This window comes from Salvelinus namaycush, chromosome 42, assembly GCF_016432855.1.
Source record: "Salvelinus namaycush isolate Seneca chromosome 42, SaNama_1.0, whole genome shotgun sequence".
In the NCBI taxonomy this organism is placed as follows: domain Eukaryota; kingdom Metazoa; phylum Chordata; class Actinopteri; order Salmoniformes; family Salmonidae; genus Salvelinus; species Salvelinus namaycush.
In genome coordinates this window covers 22,223,324-22,245,691 of record NC_052348.1, presented here as the reverse complement: position 1 = coordinate 22,245,691, position 22,368 = coordinate 22,223,324, and the positions used below count along the sequence as shown (strand labels likewise).

The following is a 22,368-nucleotide window of genomic DNA, read 5'->3' as shown; positions in this document are numbered from 1 at the left end:
AACAACAAATGGTGTGCTGACTCGAGAGCAGTGGAAAACTCAACCCATTGCTCACCCGTCTTGGAATACCTGATGGTCAAATGTCGACCCTTCTACCTCCCGAGGGAGTTTTCAGCTATTATCGTGACTGTTGTATACATTCCAGTTTGACAGAGGTGAAGCTGAGCAGAGGATTGTGGATATCTAGATCAGTGCAGACACCCTGAGAGATGGTGAGACCAGCACCAAGTCTCACACACACCAGCACATACACTCATGATAAAAGTCTATGTTATGTGTCCACAGAGCCTGATAGCTCAGGGAAGAGATGTTCTTCAGGGAAGGGGTCCTCCAGGGTTGCTGCAGTGTTTCTGGGGCTGCTGTGTGTTCTCCTACTGTCTGGGGTCATAGGCCTGTCTGTCTACTGTGAGTTTCTGTCCAGATTCATGGCGTATCACCTAGTTGTAAGAAGTGCTGGTTACTAGGCCTAAAGATCCGCAGCATAGGTAACTTCCATGTAGCTGTGAACGATCTGAGAATTTGACAATCCTAAAATTCGACATTCCAATTATGATCTGGCTAAAAATACTTGAATCAGTTATAGAACCCATTGCCCTTCATGGTTGTGAGGTCTGGGGTCTGCTCAACAACCAAGAATTCACAAAATGGGTCAAACACTAAATTGAGGCTCTGCATGCAGAGTTCTGCAAAAAATATCCTCTGTGTACAACGTAAAACACCAAATAATGCATGCAGAGCAGAATTAGGGCGATACCTGCTAATGATCAAAATCCAGAAAATAGCCGTTAAATCCTACAACCACCTAAAAGGAAGAGATTCCCAAGCCTTCCATAACAAAGCCATCACCTACAGAGAGATTAACCTAAAGAAGAGTCCTTTAAGCAAGTTCGTCCTTGGGCTCTGTTCATAAACACAAACAGACCACACAGAGCCCCAGGATAACAACAGCAACATAACTAGAAACAACGAAATTGTGAGAAAACAAAAGATAATTGCATGAGACATTACAAAGAATTAACAAAATAACATGGACAACTACAAAGTTTGTTGGCCCTAAACTGAGAGTACACAGTCACAGAATACATGACTACTGTGACTGACCCAAAATGAAGGGGGAAGACACAGATACAGACGGACATTAGAGTTGAGGTAAGAAGTAGAAGTTACTGTAATTGAGCATACGTTTGTTAAGATGTCAGAGGGAGTCTATGAAGATGATGAACCTGATGCAATGAAGAACACGACATTGATGGCTAATTATATGGCAACGTAAGAGCCTTCAATCCCAGTCCAACAGATGGTGTTATTGCTCAACATTCAGGTAAGATCACACACACACACACACACACACTGTCAGTTAGAAAGGTAATCATACAGTAGATATTACCATTATGAGTCAGTTAGAAAGGTAATCATACAGTAGATATTACCATTAGGAGTCAGTTAGAAAGGTAATCATACAGTAGATATTACCATTATGAGTCAGTTAGAAAGGTAATCATACAGTAGATATTACCATTAGGAGTCAGTTAGAAAGGTAATCATACAGTAGATATTACCATTATGAGTCAGTTAGAAAGGTAATCATACAGTAGATATTACCATTAGGAGTCAGTTAGAAAGGTAATCATACAGTAGATATTACCATTAGGAGTCAGTTAGAAAGGTAATCATACAGTAGATATTACCATTAGGAGTCAGTTAGAAAGGTAATCATACTGTTAGTTAAGATGGATGACTGAGTCAACAAACAGGTTATTGCAACACCCTGACTGAGGAGAGAGACCAGCTACAGACCAATTACAACAACTTGACTGAGGAGAGAGACTGTAACGGTATTCCTCCTCCTCTTCAACCGAAGAGGAGGAGTAGTGATTGAACCAAGGCGCAGCTTTGTGAAATGACATGATTTAATAAAGACACGACAAAACAACTAAGACAGAAAACGAACTAGACTTGAATTAACTAACAAAATAACAAAACGAATGTGTAGACAAACCTAGACATACGAACTTACAATAAAACACGAAGAACGCACGAACAGGGAAAAATAGACTACACAAAAATGACGATGTACAAACATACCGAACAGTCCCGTATGGTGCGACAAACACTGACACAGGAGACAACCACCCACAACGAACACTGTGAAACAACCTACCTAAATATGACTCTCAATTAGAGGAACGCCAAACACCTGCCTCTAATTGAGAGCCATACCAGGCAACCCTTAAACCAACATAGAAACAGACAACATAGAATGCCCACCCAAACTCACGTCCTGACCAACTAACACATACAACAAACTAACAGAAATAGGTCAGGAACGTGACATAACCCCCCCCTTAAGGTGCGAACTCCGGGCGCACCAGCACAAAGTCTAGGGGAGGGTCTGGGTGGGCATCTGACCACGGTGGTGGCTCAGGCTCAGGGCGAGGTCCCCACCCCACCATAGTCAATCCCAGCTTACATCTCCCCCTACAAATGACCACCCTCATATTACACCCACTTAATCTTTTGGGTAACATCGAGACAAGGGGCAGCACCGGGATAGAGGGATAGCTCAGGACAGAGGGATAGCTCAGGACATAGGGATAGCTCAGGATAGAGAGGTAGCTCAGGATAGAGAGGTAGCTCAGGATAGAGGGGCAACTCCGGACTGAAAGGCAGCTCCGGACAGAGAGACAGCTCTGGACTGAGGGGCAGTTCTGGACAAATAGCCGCTCTGGGCTGAGGGACAGCTCATGACTGGCTGACGGCTCTGGACGCTCATGGCTGGCTGACGGCTCTGGACGCTCATGGCTGGCTGACGGCTCTGGACGCTCATGGCTGGCTGACGGCTCTGGACGCTCATGGCTGGCTGACGGCTCTGGACGCTCATGGCTGACTGACGGCTCAGGACGCTCATGGCTGGCTGACGGCTCTGGACGCTCATGGCTGGCTGACGGCTCTGGACGCTCATGGCTCACTGACGGCTCTGGCAGATCCTGTCTGGTTGGCGGCTCTGGCAGATCCTGTCTGGTTGGCGGCTCTGGCAGATCCTGTGTGGTTGGCGGCCCTGGCAGATCCTGTCTGGTTGGCGGCTCTGGCAGATCCTGTCTGGTTGGCGGCTCTGGCAGATCCTGACTGACGAATGGCTCTAGCGGCTCCTGACTGACTAACGGCTCTGACGGCTCGGGACAGACGGGCGGCTCTAATGGCTAGGGACAGACGGATGGCTCAGACGGCGCTGGGGAGACGGATGGCTCAGATGGCGCTGGGGAGACGGATGGCTCAGATGGCGCTGAGGAGACGGATGGCTCAGATGGCGCTGCGGAGACGGATGGCTCAGATGGCGCTGCGGAGACGGATGGCTCAGACTGATCCTGTCTGGCGGAAGGCTTTGGCTGCTCCTGTCTGGCGGAAGGCTCTGTAGGCTCATGGCAGACGGGCAGTTCATGCGGCGCTTGGCAGACGGACAGTTCAGGCGCCGTTGGGCAGACGGCAGACTCTGGCCGGCTGAGACGCACTGTAGGCCTGGTGCGTGGTGCCGGAACTGGAGGCACCGGACTGGAGACACGCACTTCAAGCCTAGTGCGGGGAGCAGGTACAGGGCACACTGGACTCTCAAAACGTACTATATGCCTGGTGCGTGGTACCGGCACTGGTGGCACCGGGCTGAGTGCACGCACCTCAGGACGAGTACGGGGAGAAGGAACAGTGTGTACAGGGCTCTGGAGACGCACAGGTGGCTTAGTGCGTGGTGCCGGAACTGGAGGCACCGGGCTGGAAACACGCACCATAGAGAGAGTGCGTGGAGGAGGAACAGGGCTCTGGAAACGCACTGGAAGCCTGGTGCATGGTGTAGGCACTGGTGGTACTGGGCTGGGGCGGGGAGGTAGCGCCGGAAATACCGGACCGTGCAGGCGTATTGGCTCCCTTGAGCACTGAGCCTGCCCAACCTTACCTGGCTGAATGCTCCCCGTCGCCCGACCAGTGCGGGGAGGTGGAATAACCCGCACCGGGCTATGTAGGCGAACCGGGGACACCATGCGTAAGGCTGGTGCCATGTAAGCCGGCCCAAGGAGACGTACTGGTGGCCAGATATGTAGAGCCGGCTTCATGGCGCTTGGCTCAATGCTCCATCTAGCCCTACCAGTGCGGGGAGGTGGAATAACCCGCACTGGGCTATGCACACGTACAGGAGACACCGTGCGCTCTACTGCGTAACACGGTGTCTGCCCGTACTCCCGCTCTCCACGGTTAGCCTGGGAAGTGGGCGCAGGTCTCCTACCTGCCCTTGGCCCACTACCTCTTAGCCCCCCCCCCAAGACATTTTTGGGTAGTACTCACGGGCTTTTCGGGCTTCCGTGCCAGACGCGTCCCCTCATAATGCCGGTTCCTCTCTCCCGTTTCCTCCGCTCTCCGAGCTGCCTCCAGCTGTTCCCATGGGCGGCGATTCACCTCCACTTTAGCCCATGGTCCTTTTCCTTCCATGATCTCCTCCCAAGACCATAAATCCTGCTTCGTGCGCTGTCCGTTCCTCCCGTTACACCGCTGCTTGGTTCTGGTTATTTGGTGGGTGGTTCTGTAACGGTATTCCTCCTCCTCTTCAACCGAAGAGGAGGAGTAGTGATTGAACCAAGGCGCAGCTTTGTGAAATGACATGATTTAATAAAGACACGACAAAACAACTAAGACAGAAAACGAACTAGACTTGAATTAACTAACAAAATAACAAAACGAATGTGTAGACAAACCTAGACATACGAACTTACAATAAAACACGAAGAACGCACGAACAGGGAAAAATAGACTACACAAAAATGACGATGTACAAACATACCGAACAGTCCCGTATGGTGCGACAAACACTGACACAGGAGACAACCACCCACAACGAACACTGTGAAACAACCTACCTAAATATGACTCTCAATTAGAGGAACGCCAAACACCTGCCTCTAATTGAGAGCCATACCAGGCAACCCTTAAACCAACATAGAAACAGACAACATAGAATGCCCACCCAAACTCACGTCCTGACCAACTAACACATACAACAAACTAACAGAAATAGGTCAGGAACGTGACAGAGACCACCTACAGATCAGTTAAGACAACCTGACTGAATCAATCAGAGAGAGAGAATCAAACCGAGAGAGAGAAAGAAAGAAAGACAGAATGAGAGAAAGAGAGAGAGAGAAAAAGAGAGAGAACATATTTAAATTCACACAGGACACCGGATAAGACAGGAGAAACACTCCATATATAACAGACTGACCCTAGCCCCCCGACACATAAACTATTGCAGCATAAATACTGGAGGCTGAGAGAGGGGGTCGGGAGACACCCTGGCCCCGTCCGACGATACCCCCAGACATGGCCAAACAGGCAGGATATAACCCCACCCACTTTGCCAAAGTGTAGCCCTCACAACACGAGAGGGATATCTTCAACCACCAACTTACCATCCTGAGACAAGGCCGAGTATAGCCCAGGAAGAACTCCCCCCACGGCACAAACCCAAGGGGGGGCGTCAACCCGGACAGGAAGATGACTTAAAGGACTCAACCCACTCAAGTGATGCACCCCTCCTAGGGACGGCATGGAAGAGCACCAGTAAGCCAGTGACCCTGTAATAGGGTTTGAGGGAGAGAATCCCAGTGGAGAGGGGAACCGGAAAGGCAGAGACAGCAAGGGCAGTTTGTTGCTCCGGTGCCTGTCCATTCACCTTCTCACAACTGGGCCAGACTACACTCAATCATGGGACCTACTGAAGAGATGAGTCTTCAATAAAGACTAAAGAGAGAGACCAGTTACAGACCAGTTACAACAACCTGACTCAGAAGAGAGACCAGCTACAGACCAGTAACAACAATCTGATTGGGGAGAGAGACCAGCTACAGACCAGTAACAACAACCTGACTGAGGAGAGAGACAGCTACAGACCAATTACAACAACCTGACTGACGAGAGAGACCAACTACAGACCAGTTACGACACAACCTGACTGAGTAAAGTGACCAGCTACAGACCAGTTACAACAACCTGACTGAGGAGAGAGACCAGCTACAGACTAGATACAACAACATGACTGAGAAGAGAGAACAGCTATAGACCAGATACAACAACCTGATTAAAGAGAGAGATCAGCTGGAGAAGGAGTAGAAGAGATAGCAGAGGAGATAGGAAGAGAGGAGATAGGAGGAGAGGAGATAGCAGAGGAGATAGGAGGAGAGGTATCTAGGAAAGACTAATTGAGATAGAGCCTTAGTGTCAGAGAGAGACATAGAGGAGGAAGAAGTAAATTAAGAGAATGAGGAAGGGAGAAAAAAAATACAAATAATTTATCTTTTTAGATTTAGAGGAGAGTATGTAATCATACTGTACTCAGTAAAATGCTTCTTCATTATTTTTATTCGCAACATTGCCATCTGCTTATGCTTAGTTAAAAATTAATGTTTTCAAAAAACAGTGTGACCTGCAGTTGGACACACACAGAAGGCGGAACAGTACTGAGAGCATACACACACATACTTCCCTTTGAAAATTCTGAGAAAGATGCAGACAGAATTCCCCCACACACTTCTGAATAACTCCTTACACTGATGTCACACACTTCTGAATAACTCCTTACACTGATGTCACACACTTCTGATTAACTCTTCACACTGACGTAACACACAGACAGTATAAAAGACAAAAGGCCCCTATATGGCATAAGGTCATTGGTGATGTATGTGATGAAATAGGTGGCTGGCCACAGAGTACAAGCCATAACGTGACCTCAGTTTGAAGGTTGGGGTGTCAAAGCCTCAGTATTGCTATATGATCTATATGTGAATTCAGAGGGTCACATTTTTTATCCACTAAAATATATGATTACTTCAATTATAACCTGAATCATATGTTTAAAACATATGCACGATGGGAAACAAAAATGTTTCCATTAGAAGGTAAAGTGTGGGAAGTCACGTGGTGGAAAGTGATGAGTTGATTTGACAGTTTCAGTTAAAACAATGTCACTTACAGTAAGGCACAGGAACAGACACAGGGCAGAGGTAACGATATCACAAGAACCTGTGTAGTCTTAAAGGACTAATGAATCACTATGGTATGGAGCAACATGAATGGACTAATGAATCACTATGGTATGGAGCAACATGAATGGACTAATGAATCACTATGGTATGGAGTGACATCTAGTTGTTAAATGACTAATGAATCACTATGGTATGGAGCAGCATCTAGTTGTTAAAGGACTAATGAATCACTATGGTATGGAGTGACATCTAGATGTTAAAGGACTAATGAATCACTATGGTATGGAGTAACATCTAGTTGTTAAAGGACTAATGACTCACTATGGTATGGAGTGGCATCTAGTTGTTAAAGGACTAATGAATCACTATGGTATGGAGTGACATCTAGTTGTTAAAGGACTAATGAATCACTATGGTATGGAGTGACATATAGTTGTTAAAGGACTAATGAATCACTATGGTATGGAGTAACATCTAGTTGTTAAAGGACTAATGAATCACTATGGTATGGAGTGACATATAGTTGTTAAAGGACTAATGAATCACTATGGTATGGAGTAACATCTAGTTGTTAAAGGACTAATGAATCACTATGGTATGGAGTAACATCTAGTTGTTAATGAATCACTATGGTATGGAGTAACATCTAGTTGTTAAAGGACTAATGAATCACTATGATATGGAGTAACATCTAGTTGTTATCCATTTTCTTGCAGTGTTATCACAGTTACCGACCAGTTACCACATCACGACTAAAGAAGGATACCAGATACACACCAGGTACAACAACCTGACTAAAGAGAGAGACCAGCTACATAGGAAGAGAGAGGGTCTCATGAGAAAGTTCTCTAATCATTTACTTAGTAAATGGTCATGACGTGATCATGAGAAAAGAGGTTTTCCATTTATAAGACCAACACAACTGCAGAGAGTGACCTGCTACAGACCAGCTACAAGAAACTGACTGAAGAGAGAGACCAGCTACAGGCCAGTTACCACACCCTGACTAAAGAGATAGAACACTTAAAGCTTATTTAACACAACCTTACTGAGGAGAGAGATCAGCTAGAGACAAGTTTCAACAACCTGACTAAAGAGAGAGACTAGATACAAACCAGATACAACAACCTGACTAAAGAGAGAGACCAGCTACAGACCAGTTACAACAATCTGACTAAAGAGAGAGACCAGCTACATAGGGAGAGAGATGATCTCATGAGAAAGTTTTCTAATCATTTACTTAATAAATGATCATGATGTCAATTGCACATGCCTCATATGCAGAAAACGTGTGTTTGTGTTGTTTAATAATAAGAGGTGCAGAATAATAAAAAGTAAAATGTTTTTGTCTTGTAGAACAAACCTGTCCTGAAGGCTGGCAATTGGAATCCAGTTGGTACTTCATCTCTACAGAGACTGAAACCTGGAAGGAGAGCAGAGAGGACTGTCTGGAGAGAGGAGCAGACCTGGTGATCATAAACAGTGATATGGAACAGGTGAGAGAGAGAATTTTAACAAAAGCACAGATTAATAAATAAAGGAACGATGTCCTTTAACATGGCCTACCAGATTCCTGATTAAATGTGATTGGATGTTTAAAGTGTGACCTGCAGTTGGACACAGACAGAGGGCAGAACAGAACGCTGCACAGACAGAGCCACACGCTGCACAAATGCAATCCCACACGCACGCATAAACGCACGCACGTCTGTGAAGTTCCCCTTTTAAACCTCTGATAAAGATGCAGACAGATTTCTTACAAACTTCTGAATATTTCCTCAAACTGATGTCACACACAGACAGCACAGAGAGGAAAAAATTCCCAAGCCATAATGTCACTTCCTTATGAACAATGTCACAAATAGTTATTGTGAAATATGACGTCTTGCTTGAAAGTAATTGGATACTTAAAACATTCTTTCAACTGCAGTCGACCACAGACAGTCATCAGAGGGTTACCAGTGGAGACGCATATCAAAGCAAATACAGAACTACTAGTCATCATACAGTAGATATTACCATTAGGAGTCAGTTAGAAAGGTAATCATAAGTAAGTTAATACTATAAGTAAATGCTAAAATAATTTATATTACAATAAGAGGTCAAACAGACTGAATTAGTTGATTAAGTGATTGATTGGGGTAATCATTGATATTCGGTACGGTTAGTTAAGATGGCCGACTACGTCAACAAACAGATGATTGAATTAAACAAAGTTAATGAAGAAAACTGTAAAAGAGCAACGAGGAGCGTGAAGACTGAGACCCGTCGCTCAGGTACAAAGAATTATCTTTCTCTCTCTCACACAAAGATGCAGACAGGTATGAACGCACAAACCGAACGCACACGTATGCTGACACGCACACACACACAAATATCACATCATAGAAAAACACGTGTACATGTTTTATTGTTCTGTCTTCTGTGTGGTTCAGCTGGTACGGAGCCTGGGGTTTACAACCTGCTGGGGCCACAAACACTAAAATGCATCAATTCAATTTATTGTTTAAATTCAGTTATTGGAACTATGTGGAACTATTTAATAATCAATTAAAAATAACCTTTTTAAACAACAACACACTGGACACCCCACCGCTGTTATTGGTAAACATCTGAGGGTCTGGTAACCTGAAACAGGCTCTGTGCACCTGGTGACCTGCCTGTTATTGGTAAACAGCTGAGGGACAGGTAACCTGAAACAGGCTCTGTGCACCTGGTGACCTGCCTGTTATTGGTAAACATCTGAGGGTCTGGTAACCTGAAACAGGCTCTGTGCACCTGGTAACCTGAAACAGGCTCTGTGCACCTGGTGACCTGCCTGTTATTGGTAAACAGCTGAGGGTCTGGTAACCTGAAACAGGCTCTGTGCACCTGGTGACCTGCCTGTTATTGGCAAACATCTGAGGGTCTGGTAACCTGAAACAGGCTCTGTGCACCTGGTGATCTGTCTGTTATTGGTAAACATCTAAAGGTCTGGTAACCTGAAACAGGCTCTGTGCACCTGGTGACCTGTCTGTTATTGGTAAACAGCTGAGGGCCTGGTAACCTGAAACAGGCTCTGTGAACCTGGTGATCTGCCCGTTTTTTCCACTCAGAGAAATGTAACCAATCTCAAAAGAATGGACGCTGCAGAAATGTAACCACTCTCAAATTTATAGACAGAACTATGTATGACTGGTACTGTATGTAATTCATAGACAGAACTATGTATGACTGGTACTGTATGTAATTCATAGACAGAGCTACAGTATGTATGACTGGTACTGTATGTAATTCATAGACAGAGCTATGTATGACTGGTACTGTATGTAATTCATAGACAGAGCTACAGTATGTATGACTGGTACTGTATGTAATTCATAGACAGAACTATGTATGACTGGTACTGTATGTATTTCATAGACAGAGCTACAGTATGTATGACTGGTACTGTATGTAATTCATAGACAGAGATACAGTATGTATGACTGGTACTGTATGTAATTCATAGACAGAGCTATGTATGACTGGTACTGTATGTAATTCATAGACAGAACTATGTATGACTGGTACGGTATGTAATTCATAGACAGAACTACAGTATGTATGACTGGTACTGTATGTAATTCATAGACAGAACTATGTATGACTGGTACTGTATGTAATTCATAGACAGAACTATGTATGACTGGTACTGTATGTAATTCATAGACAGAACTATGTATGACTGGTACTGTATGTAATTCATAGACAGAGCTATGTATGACTGGTACTGTATGTAATTCATAGACAGAACTATGTATGACTGGTACTGTATGTAATTCATAGACAGAACTATGTATGACTGGTACGGTATGTAATTCATAGACAGAACTACAGTATGTATGACTGGTACTGTATGTAATTCATAGACAGAACTATGTATGACTGGTACTGTATGTAATTCATAGACAGAACTATGTATTACTGGTACTGTATGTAATTCATAGACAGAACTACAGTATGTATGACTGGTACTGTATGTAATTCATAGACAGAACTACAGTATGTATGACTGGTACTGTATGTAATTCATAGACAGAACTACAATATGTATGCAAGGACTGACCATCCATGAGATCAAAATGATAGTTTTACCCATCTGAGGCTACACAGTGTTTGTTAACAATTCCGTGGTAGAACAAGCTGATATTTGGGGTCCTGATGGGGTTAGAAAGTTAAGCTCATGAGGCATATACAGTATACGTTACCTTATTCATGAATCAATGGTGAAACATAATGAATTTAAAAGTAAAACATATAGATATAGCAATCGCAGATTACACCCTTAAATCATGCTGTAGCAATCGCATATAGCCTCTTTACATCATGCTTCAGCTATATTGTGTAATTTTTGTAATTTCTTCATACAGTAGCTTCCTGTGTATCAGATTTGAGATGACCACAAGCTTTAGAAAACTGTTGCTTCCAACCGTAACTCAATGAAGCAATGGAAATGTTTGGTTCTCAGAATTCTCATCATAGTCTTTTGTGATGTAAGATGATGTTAGTTCTGTTTTCATCATAACATAGGATGGTGTGTGTGTGTGTGTGTGTGTTTCTCTGCAGAGGGAAGACTAAGACTCTACAGGCTGGCTGCTGTGTGTTTAGGAGTGCTGTGTGTACTACAAGTCACTCTCAACATCTCCCTGAGACTTGCTTTCTGTAAGTGAGGCTGTGTCTTAACTGATACCCCATTATCACAGTACTTTTGACGGTGCACTATATAGAGAATAGGGTGCCATTTGGGACTGCGTACCGGAACCTATTTCAGTCAAAGTCAAGCACTGACAAAAATGTGACAACAAAAACAAAAAAACTGCATCAGCTCTGCTTGAGTACACAAACCATGTCTACAGTGCATTCGGGGAGTATTCAGATGTCTTCACTTTTTCCACATTTTGTTACGTTACAGCCTTGTTATAAAATTGATAAGAGGAACATTTTTTTGAATCAATCTACACACAATACTGCATTATGACAAAGTGAAACAGGTTAATAGAATATTTTCCAAATGTATAAAAAAAACAGATACCTTATTTACATAAGTATTCAGACCCTTTGCTATGAAACTCGAAATTGAGCTCAGGTACATCCTCTTTCCATTGATCATCCTTGAGATGTTTCTACAACTTGATTGGAGTCCATCTATGGTCATTTCAATTGTTTGGACTTGATTTAGAAAGATACACACCTGTCTATATAAGGTCCCACAGTTGACAGTGCATGTCAGAGCAAAAACCAAGCCATGAGGTCGAAGGAATTGTCCATAAAGCTCCGAGACAGGATTGTGTCGAGGCACAGATCTGGGGAAGGGTACCAATACATTTCTGCAGCATTTAAGGTCCCCAAGAGCACTGTGGCCTCCATCATTCTTAAAGACACTTCCTAGAGCTGGCCGCCTGGCCAAACTGAGCAATAGGGGGAGAAGGGACTTGGTCAGGGAGGTGACCAAGAACCTGATGGTCAGTCTGACAGAGCTCCAGAGTTCCTCTGTGGAGATGGGAGAACCTTCCAGAAGGACAACTATCTCTGCAGCACTTCACCAATCAGGCCTTTATGGTAGAGTGGCCAGACGGAAGCCACTCCTCAGTAAAAGGCACATGACAGACAACGCAGGAGTGGCTTCGGGACAAGTCTCTGAATGTCCTTTAGAGGCCCAGCCAAAGCCCGGACTTGAACCCAATCGAACACCTCTGGAGAGACTTAAAAATAGCTGTGCAGCGATGCTCCCCATCCAACCTGACAGAGGTTGAGAGGATCTGTGTCACGCCCTGACCATAGAGAGCCCTTGGTTCTCTATGGTGTAGTAGGTCAGGGCGTGACTAGGGGGTGGTCTAGTATGTCTATTTCTATGTTGGTGCTAATATGGTTCCCAATTAGAGGCAGCTGTTTATCTTTGCCTCTGATTGGGGATCATATTTAGGTAGCCATTTCCCCACCTGTGGTTTTGTGGGATATTGATTGTTTGTGTTTAGTTGCCTGTGTGCAAGTCATGACTTCACATTTCATTGTTTCTTTATTGTTTTGTTTGTTTCACGGAGATTAAAAATATGTGGAACTATACTCACGCTGCGCCTTGGTCCGTCTCTCAAAACGATCGTGTCAATCTGCAGAGAAAAATGGGAGAAACTCTCCAAATACAGGTGTGCCAAGCTTGTAGAATCATACTCAAGAAGTCTCAAGGCTGTAATCGCTGCCAAAGGTGCTTCAACAAAGTGCTGAGTAAACGGTATGAATAATTATGTATATGTGATATCTGTTATTTATTTTTAATAAAGTTGCAAAAATGTTTACAAAACTGTTTTTGCTTTGTCATTTTGGGGTATTGTGTGTAGATTGATGAGGGGAGAAAACAATTTAACTTTCGTCGCTCTCACGTGAACGCGCGTGGTCAGCGCATGTTCAGGTCATGATAGACCCGACTCATTCCTCTCTCCTTCGGCCTCACTTCACAGTAGAAGCATCAGTCAAGGTTCTAACGACTGTTGACATCTAGTGGAAGCCTTAGGAAGTACAACATTGAGGAATGCTCAACTGGTGTCGCTCATTCAGCCGACAGAAACTTTCAACCGGTTTTCCCCATTAAGTAGCGAGTCGGAGTCTGAGGCCGAGTCTTCTCTTGTCTCTACTCCTCCCGTTACGGGGTCAGAGACGCCGAAGCTTCCCACCATTAGCTCTGACAAATTGAAAACCCTAGTCATTGGCGACTCCATTACCCGCAGTATTAGACTTAAAACGAATCACCCAGCGATCATACACTGTTTACCAGGGGGTAGGACTACCGACGTTAAGGCTAATCTGAAGATGGTGCTGGCTAAAGCTAAAACTGGCGAGTGTAGAGAGTATAGAGATATTGTTATCCACGTCGGCACCAACGATGTTAGGATGAAACAGTCAGAGGTCACCAAGCGCAACATAGCTTCAGCATGTAAATCAGCTAGAAAGATGTGTCGGCATCGAGTAATTGTCTCTGGCCCCCTCCCAGTTAGGGGGAGTGATGAGCTCTACAGCAGAGTCTCACAACTCAATCGCTGGTTGAAAACTGTTTTCTGCCCCTCCCAAAAGAAAGAATTTGTAGATAATTGGCCCTCTTTCTGGGACTCACCCACAAACAGGACCAAGCCTGACCTGCTGAGGAGTGACGGACTCCATCCTAGCTGGAGGGGTGCTCTCACGCCCTGACTTACATAACTGAGGATCTCAATTTAACCTTGCGCAATACCCTAGATGCAGTTGCACCCCTAAAAACTAAAAACATTTGTCATAAGAAACTAGCTCCCTGGTATGCAGAAAATAACCGAGCTCTGAAGCAAGCTTCCAGAAAATTGGAACGGAAATGGCGCCACACCAAACTGGAAGTCTTCCGACTAGCTTGGAAAGACAGTACCGTGCAGTATCGAAGAGCCCTCACTGCTGCTCGATCATCCTACTTTTCCAACTTAATTGAGGAAAATAAGAACAATCCAAAATGTATTTTTGCTACTGTCGCAAAGTTAACTAAAAAGCAGCATTCCCCAAGTGAGGATGGCTTTCACTTCAGCAGTAATAAATTCATGAACTTCTTTGAGGAAAAGATCATGATCATTAGAAAGCAAATTACGGACTCCTCTTTAAATCTGCGTATTCCTCCAAAGCTCAGCTGTCCTGAGTCTGCACAACTCGGCCAGGACCTAGGATCAAGAGAGACACTTAAGTGTTTTAGTACTATATCTCTTGACACAATGATGAAAATAATCATGGCCTCTAAACCTTTAAGCTGCATACTGGATCCTATTCCAACTAAACTACTGAAAGAGCTGCTTCATGTGCTTGGCCCTCCTATGTTGAACATAATAAACGGCTCTCTATCCACCGGATGTGTACCAAACTCACTAAAAGTGGCAGTAATAAAGCCTCTCTTGAAAAAGCCAAACCTTGGCCCAGAAAATATCAAAAACTATCGGCCTATATCGAATCTTCCATTCCTCTCAAAAGTTTTAGAAAAAGCTGTTGCGCAGCAACTCACTGCCTTCCTGAAGACAAACAATGTATACGAAATGCTTCAGTCTGGTTTTAGACCCCATCATAGCACTGAGACTGCACTTGTGAAGGTGGTAAATAATGACGTCAGACCGAGGCTCTGCATCTGTCCTCATGCTACTAGACCTTAGTGCTGCCTTTGATACCATCGATCACCACATTATTTTGGAGAGATTGGAAACCCAAATTGGTCTACACGGACAAGTTCTGGCCTGGTTTAGATCTTATCTGTCGGAAAGATATCAGTTTGTCTCTGTGAATGGTTTGTCCTCTGACAAATCAACTGTACATTTCGGTGTTCCTCAAGGTTCCGTTTTAGGACCACTATTGTTTTCACTATATATTTTACCTCTTGGGGATGTCATTCGAAAACATAATGTTAACTTTCACTGCTATGCGGATGACACACAGCTGTAAATTTCAATGAAACATGGTGAAGCCCCAAAATTGCCCTCGCTAGAAGCCTGTGTTTCAGACATAAGGAAGTGGATGGCTGAAAACTTTCTACCTCTTGGAAATAGGGGGCGCCCTTTTCACTTCTGGATAAAAACGTGCCCAATTTAAACGGCCTCGTACTCTGTCCTAGATCATATGATATGCATATTATTATTACTATTGGATAGAAAATACTCTGAAGTTTCTAAAACTGTTTGAATTATATCTGTGAGTAAAACAGAACTCATTTGGCAGGCAAACTTCCAAACAGGAAGTGAAAATTCTGAAATGGGTCTCTGTGAAAGGCTTCCCCTATTCAATTGCCTTGTATTTATGGATATGTATGCACTTCACACGCCTTCCACTAGATGTCAACAGGCAGTAGAACGTTGAATGAGGTGTCTAGCCTGATGTGGGACCGAATGAGAGCTTTTGGAGTGACAGGTCAGCCATATTGGCAGTATTTTGCTGCGCACCTGGGTGCACCATATCGTTGTCTGCAATGCCTTAGGTAGACACGAATACATGCTCCGTCTGGGACGTTATTGGATACATATGAGGAAAAACATCCTAAAGATGGATTCTCAACTGAGTTTGACCAGTTTATTCGACTTTTATTATCACTTTTTGAATTTTTCGTTCCAAATTTCATGGACACGTGAGCTACACATGCTAGCCAAAGTTGCTAATTCGACAGAAGAAATGGACATTCTAAAACAAAACAACGATTTATTGTGGAACAAGGATTCCTGGCACTGCATTCTGATGAAAGTTCATCAAAGGTAAGAGAATATTTATGATGTTATTTTGTATTTTTGTTGAATATGTTGACTCCAACATGGCGGAGAATGGCTGAGCGCTGTCTCAGATTATTGTATGCTGTGCTTTTTACTAAAGGGATTTTTTAAAATCTAACACAGCGGTTGCATTAACTTCTTATGGCTGCAAGGCAAAGTGTTGAGTAGCCAGTGAAATCGTGCCCATTTCAAACGGCCTCCTACTCAAATCTTGCTCGTACAATATGAATATTATTATTCTTTTTGGATAGAAAACACTTTCTAGTTTCTAAAACAGTTGGAATTATTTCTCTGAGTGAAACACAAGTCCTTCTGCAGCACTTTTCCTGACCAGGAAGTGAAATGTCAGAAATCTATGCTCTTTTCAATCTGATGCCTATACATGGTCTTAACACCTAGGAGTCTGCTGACAGTCTATACGCCTTCCTATTGGTGTAAAGAGGATGTCAGAGAAGAATTTTTTTTGCTCCTCTTGGTCTGTGGTGGAAAAAAACCTATTTCTTTGACCTGAGCGCCCACTTCCGGTATTCTGAAGGAAGTGGGATGGACTTCTGTTTTGCCTTCCTAACGAACGGCTAACGTCTCCGGCTCGAATTTTTTTGGATATATGTGACCATATCATCGTAATGTATGTTTTTTCAATATAGTTTAATCAGATTATTGAAACTTTATTCGGGAGTTTTGCCGTGTTCCGTCGTATGACTGTGTTTACGTTGGGCCACGGCTACTGGAAATGGTAAATGAACAGGGATATTTCTCATTCTGAAACGAAACAACGACTCATCTGGACAGAGGACGCCTGTTTCAACATTCTGATGAAAGATCAGCCAAAGTAAGACTCATTTTATGATGTTATTTCATATATCTGTCGTGCATGTGAACGGGTCGTGGGCGCCCAAATGTGTCTCTCTATTGTGGCTACGCTAATATAGCGATACATTTTTTTTCGCTGTAAAACATTTAATAAATCGGAAATATTGTTTGGAATCACAAGTTGCCTATCTTTCAATTGCTGCAAACTATATATTTTTCGGAAATGTTTTATGATGAGTAATAAGCTATTTGACGTTGGTGTCTGTTGGTGTCTGTAAATATTATGGCTGCTTTCGGTGCACTTTCTGATTTGTAGCTGAAATGTAAAATATGATTTATACCTGAAATATGCACATTTTTCGAAAAAAAATATGCTATACAATAAATATGTTATCAGACTGTCATCTGATGAATTTGTTTCTTGGTTAGTGGCTATTTATATCTTTATTTGGTCGAATTTGTGATAGCACCTGATGGAGTAAGAAACTGATGGAGTTAGAAAAGTGGTGTCATTTGCTAACGTGGTTAGCTAATAGATGTACATATTTTGTCTTCCCTGTAAAACATTTTAAAAATCGGACATGTTGGTTTGATTCACAAGAAGTTTATCTTTCATCTGGTGTCTTGGACTTGTTAATGTGTGAAAGTTAAATATTTTTAAAAACTAGCTTTTGAATTTCGCGCCCTGCACTTTGAGCTGGATGTTGTCATATTGTGGGCGGTGTCGGGCTTGCAGCCCAAACAGGTTAAGAACCAGTGTATCTTTAATTATATGTCCAACATGTATTTTTCAGCAAAGTTTATGATGAGTTTTTTGGTTAGATTACGTGACTCTCTAAAATTTCTCCGGACAATTTGGAGCATTTTGGCGCCATGTTCACAATGTAAAACCAGGATTTGTAGCTATAAATATGCACATTTTCGAACAAAACATAAATGTATTGTATAACATGATGTTATAAGACTGTCATCTGATGAAGTTGTTCAAAGGTTAGTGATTAATTTTATCTCTATTTGTGAGTTTTGTGAAAGCTATCTTTGCGGTGAAAAAATGGCGTTGTGTTTTGGGCGATTGTGGTGAGCTAACATAAATATATGTTGTGTTTTCGCTGTAAAACATTTAAAAAATCGGACATGTTGGCTGGATTCACAATATGTTTATCTTTCATTTGCTGTATTGGACTTGTGATTTCATGAAATTATATTATATTATATCCCTGTGGCGCTAGGCTAGGCTATGCTAGTCAGGGTTTTTGATGACAAATATCCCGGATCCGGGATGGGGAGTCCAGTGACTATGCATATTTGATGAACAGTGAGTAGCAGTAGCGTAAAAAGAGGGGTTGGCGGGTGTTGGGACACAATGCAGATAGCCCGGTTAGCCAATATGTGGGAGCACTGGTTGGTCGGGCCAATTGAGGTAGTATGTACATGAATGTACAGTTAAAGTGACTATGCATATAAGATAAACAGAGAGTAGCAGCAGCGTAAAATAGGGGTTGGGGGGGGGGGGGGGGGGGGGGCAGACAATGGAAATAGTCCGGGTAGCCATTTGGTTTGGCTAAGCCCTAATTTATCTACTTAAAATGTACTTTTAAATCTAACCTAACTAATGAAGGCCAAGTTTGATGCGTTGATCTACCAGACCTTCTGAGGATTTGGGCGGAAGTGTCTGGGAACGAGATAAGGTGTAATGTGACTAAAATGACTTAACTTTCAGCATGTTTCATCCTTCAGCACAACATGTCACCCTTTATTTGTTTATATCATATTCAACATAGTTCGTTATGTCACATTTAAGACGGGTGATTATGTCACACAGTTATGCCACGTTTATGAACCCTTTATAAAGCATGACATACACTTATAGATGCTATATAACACATTTATGTAGTGCTTATGAAAGCATTAGGAAGGCTTTATGTAGCAATTGATATGAAAGCTTAATGAAGCCTTTATAAGCTGATGGTTATTTAAAGAAGGGACCTTGAAGGTCAGGTTATTATTTGAGAGAATCGAAAATTAAATCCCAATCAGTGAAATAATTATTGATCGAGCTAACTAGCAGATTAACATCAATCATCAACATCAACGATCAGCTGATAGTCTGACAAAATCGGCAAACATCAATGTCAATATTGAAAGACAATTCTTCACTTTTTACTGGTGAAATGTCCACACTGCATGCCAATCATCTCAGTCATTATCATGGGAATATGCATTTAGATTTCTTGAATTACTGTTTCGTGAGTGAATTAACCAGGAGTTATATGTATCAATCCTTTCCAGATAACAGAGGCAATGTGACTGCAGAGAAAGACCTGCTACAGACCAGTTACAACACCCTGACTGAAGAGAGAGACCAGCTACAAACCAGTTACAACATTCTGACTAAAAAGGGAGACCAGCTACAGACCAGTTACAACACCCTGACTAGAGAGAGAGACCAGCTACAGACCAGTTACAACACCCTGACTAAAGAGAGAGACCAGCTACAGACCAGTTACAACACCCTGACTAAAGAGAGAGACCAGCAACAGACCAGTTGCAACAACATGACTGAAGAAAGAGACCAGTTACAGACCAGTTACAACAACCTGACTGAAGAGAGAGACCAGCTACAGACCAGTTACAACACCCTGACTGAAGAGAGAGACCAGCTACAGACCAGTTACAACACCCTGACTAAAGAGAGAGACCAGCTACAGACCAGTTACAACAACCTGACTGAAGAGAGAGACCAGCTACAGACCAGTTACAACACCCTGACTGAAGAGAGAGACCAGCTACAGACAAGTTACAACACCCTGACTAGAGAGAGAGACCAGCTACAGACCAGTTACAACACCCTGACCGAAGAGAGAGAGCAGCTACAGACCAGTTACAACACCCTGACTAGAGAGAGAGACCAGCTACAGACCAGTTGCAACACCAGGACTGAAGAGAGAGACCAGTTACAGACCAGTAACAACACCCTGACTGAAGAGAGAGACCAGCTACAGACCAGTTACAACACCCTGACTGAAGAGAGAGACCAGCTACAGACCAGTTACAACACCCTGACTAGAGAGAGAGACCAGCTACAGACCAGTTACAACACCCTGACTGAAAAGAGAGAGCAGCTACAGACCAGTTACAACACCCTGACTAGAGAGAGAGACCAGCTACAGACCAGTTGCAACACCAGGACTAAAGAAAGAGACCAGTTAAAGACCAGTTACAACACCCTGACTAAAGAGAGATACCAGCTACAGACCAGTTACAACACCCTGACTGAAGAGAGAGACCAGCTACAGACCAGTTACAACACCCTGACTAAAGAGAGAGACCAGCTACAGACCAGTTACAACATTCTGACTAAAGACATACACCAGCAATATAGGGAGAACAAGGATCTCATGTCAAAGTTCTCTAATCTGAGTGAGTTTACCTAATAAATGATCATAACATCACATATCTAATATGCTGTAAACTTGTGTTCGTATTCTACAATAATAGGTGCAGAATAACAAGATGATAATTCATGTTTCTGTCTTGTAGAACAAACCTGTCCTGAAGGCTGGCAGATTAAGTTGGAATCCAGTTGGTACTTCCTGTCTAATGTGAAAAAACCTTGGAAGGAGAGCAGAGAGGACTGTCTGAAGAGAGGAGCAGACCTGGTGATCGTAAACAGTGATATGGAACAGGTGAGAGAGAGAATCAAACATGCCTTGGTCAGTAATGTATCTTCAAGTATTTAACTCATGTAGCCTATAGAAGTTGACAACATCAGTGTCTTTCTCACCAACAGGAGTTTCTCTATGGCCTCAATAAGAGAGCCTGGATTGGTCTGACTGACTCTGTTACTGAGGGGACATGGACATGGGTGGACGGCACACCACTGACCACCCCAAGGTAAGACACTACTGCTGTAATAACACTGACCACCCCAAGGTAAGACACTACTACTCTATAATAACACTGACCACCCCAAGGTAAGACACTACTGTTTTAATAACACTGACCACCCCAAGGTAAGAGACTACTGCTCTATAATAACACTGACCACCCCAAGGTAAGAGTCTACTGCTCTAATAACACTGACCACCCCAAGGTAAGAGACTACTGCTCTAATAACACTGACCACCCCAAGGTAAGACACTACTGTTTTAATAACACTGACCACCCCAAGGTAAAGGACTACTGCTGTAATAACACTGACCACAGTTTAAGGAGTAGGACTGATTCTCTGTGTTGTTCAGAATCTAATGAGTTTAAGGTGAGACTTGACCATCCAGGTGTGATAGAGACTTTTTAACAAATTAGATATTGCTTCAAATCATGTTCATAAATAGTTTTGTTTGCACTCATATATGTCATTCCACGAACACTAAAGATTTATCTTACAATGTCATAAAAAAATTTAAAATGAAAGTTTTGGTTGTTGGTCCAATAAAGGCTATGCTCATATTAATACTGAAAAAAACATGTCTGTATTAACATTGACCCCTTTTTGTATTTTTTCTTATTGGCACTGACTCTATTGAACTCTCTATTGCACTGACTCTATTGACTGACTCTATGCACACTCATTAGACTCTACCCACACACTCACACATATGTACACTGATACTCAAACACACACATCACATACATGAACACACAAAACACACACACACACACACACACGTATATTGACGCTACAATTCATTCCCATTCAAAATCCTATTTCCCCTAACCCTAAACCTAACCCTAGCTCCTAACCCTAAACCTTATTGTAATTCTAACCTTAACACTAATTCTAACCTTTACCCTAAACGCCCTAGAAATAGCATTTAATATATCCACACACAATCTTTCACATTCTTCACACTCACTGTGCTACTCTGTTTATTTCCTCTCCTGATTGCCTAGTCACTTTTTATTTTGTTGTGTTACTATTTTCATTTTTTATTTAGCAAATGTTTTATTAATTTACTTCTTACTGTTTAACTCTGCATTGTTGGGAAGGACCCATAACTAAGCATTTCATGGTAAAGTCTACTCCTAATGTATTTCGCTCATGTGACAACATACCATTTTTATTATTTTATTTTCTCTGTCTTGTTTACCCTGTAGTTACTGGCACTCACAGCAGCTTGATAATGGTTGTGACAACCCAGCAAATCAGGAGAAGGACTGTGTTGAGCTGAACACAGAAACATGGCGTCCTGTAAAGGCATGGAATGACCAGTCATGTTTACACAATCGTTACTGGATTTGTGAAAAAGTGGTTTAAC

At 42.9% G+C, this 22,368-nt stretch overlaps 1 protein-coding gene across 1 annotated transcript; it reads left to right on the top strand.

Annotated features, from left to right (window-relative positions):
• The first annotated feature begins 9,198 nt into the window (after positions 1 to 9,198).
• Positions 9,199 to 21,358, top strand: LOC120035053 (CD209 antigen-like protein D). Its single transcript, XM_038981814.1, has 6 exons — positions 9,199 to 9,301; positions 11,613 to 11,712; positions 19,407 to 19,444; positions 20,651 to 20,796; positions 20,901 to 21,004; positions 21,352 to 21,358. Exons 1-6 carry the CDS (start codon positions 9,199 to 9,201, stop codon positions 21,356 to 21,358), a joined length of 498 nt encoding a protein of 165 aa, XP_038837742.1.
• The last annotated feature ends 1,010 nt before the right edge of the window (positions 21,359 to 22,368 follow it).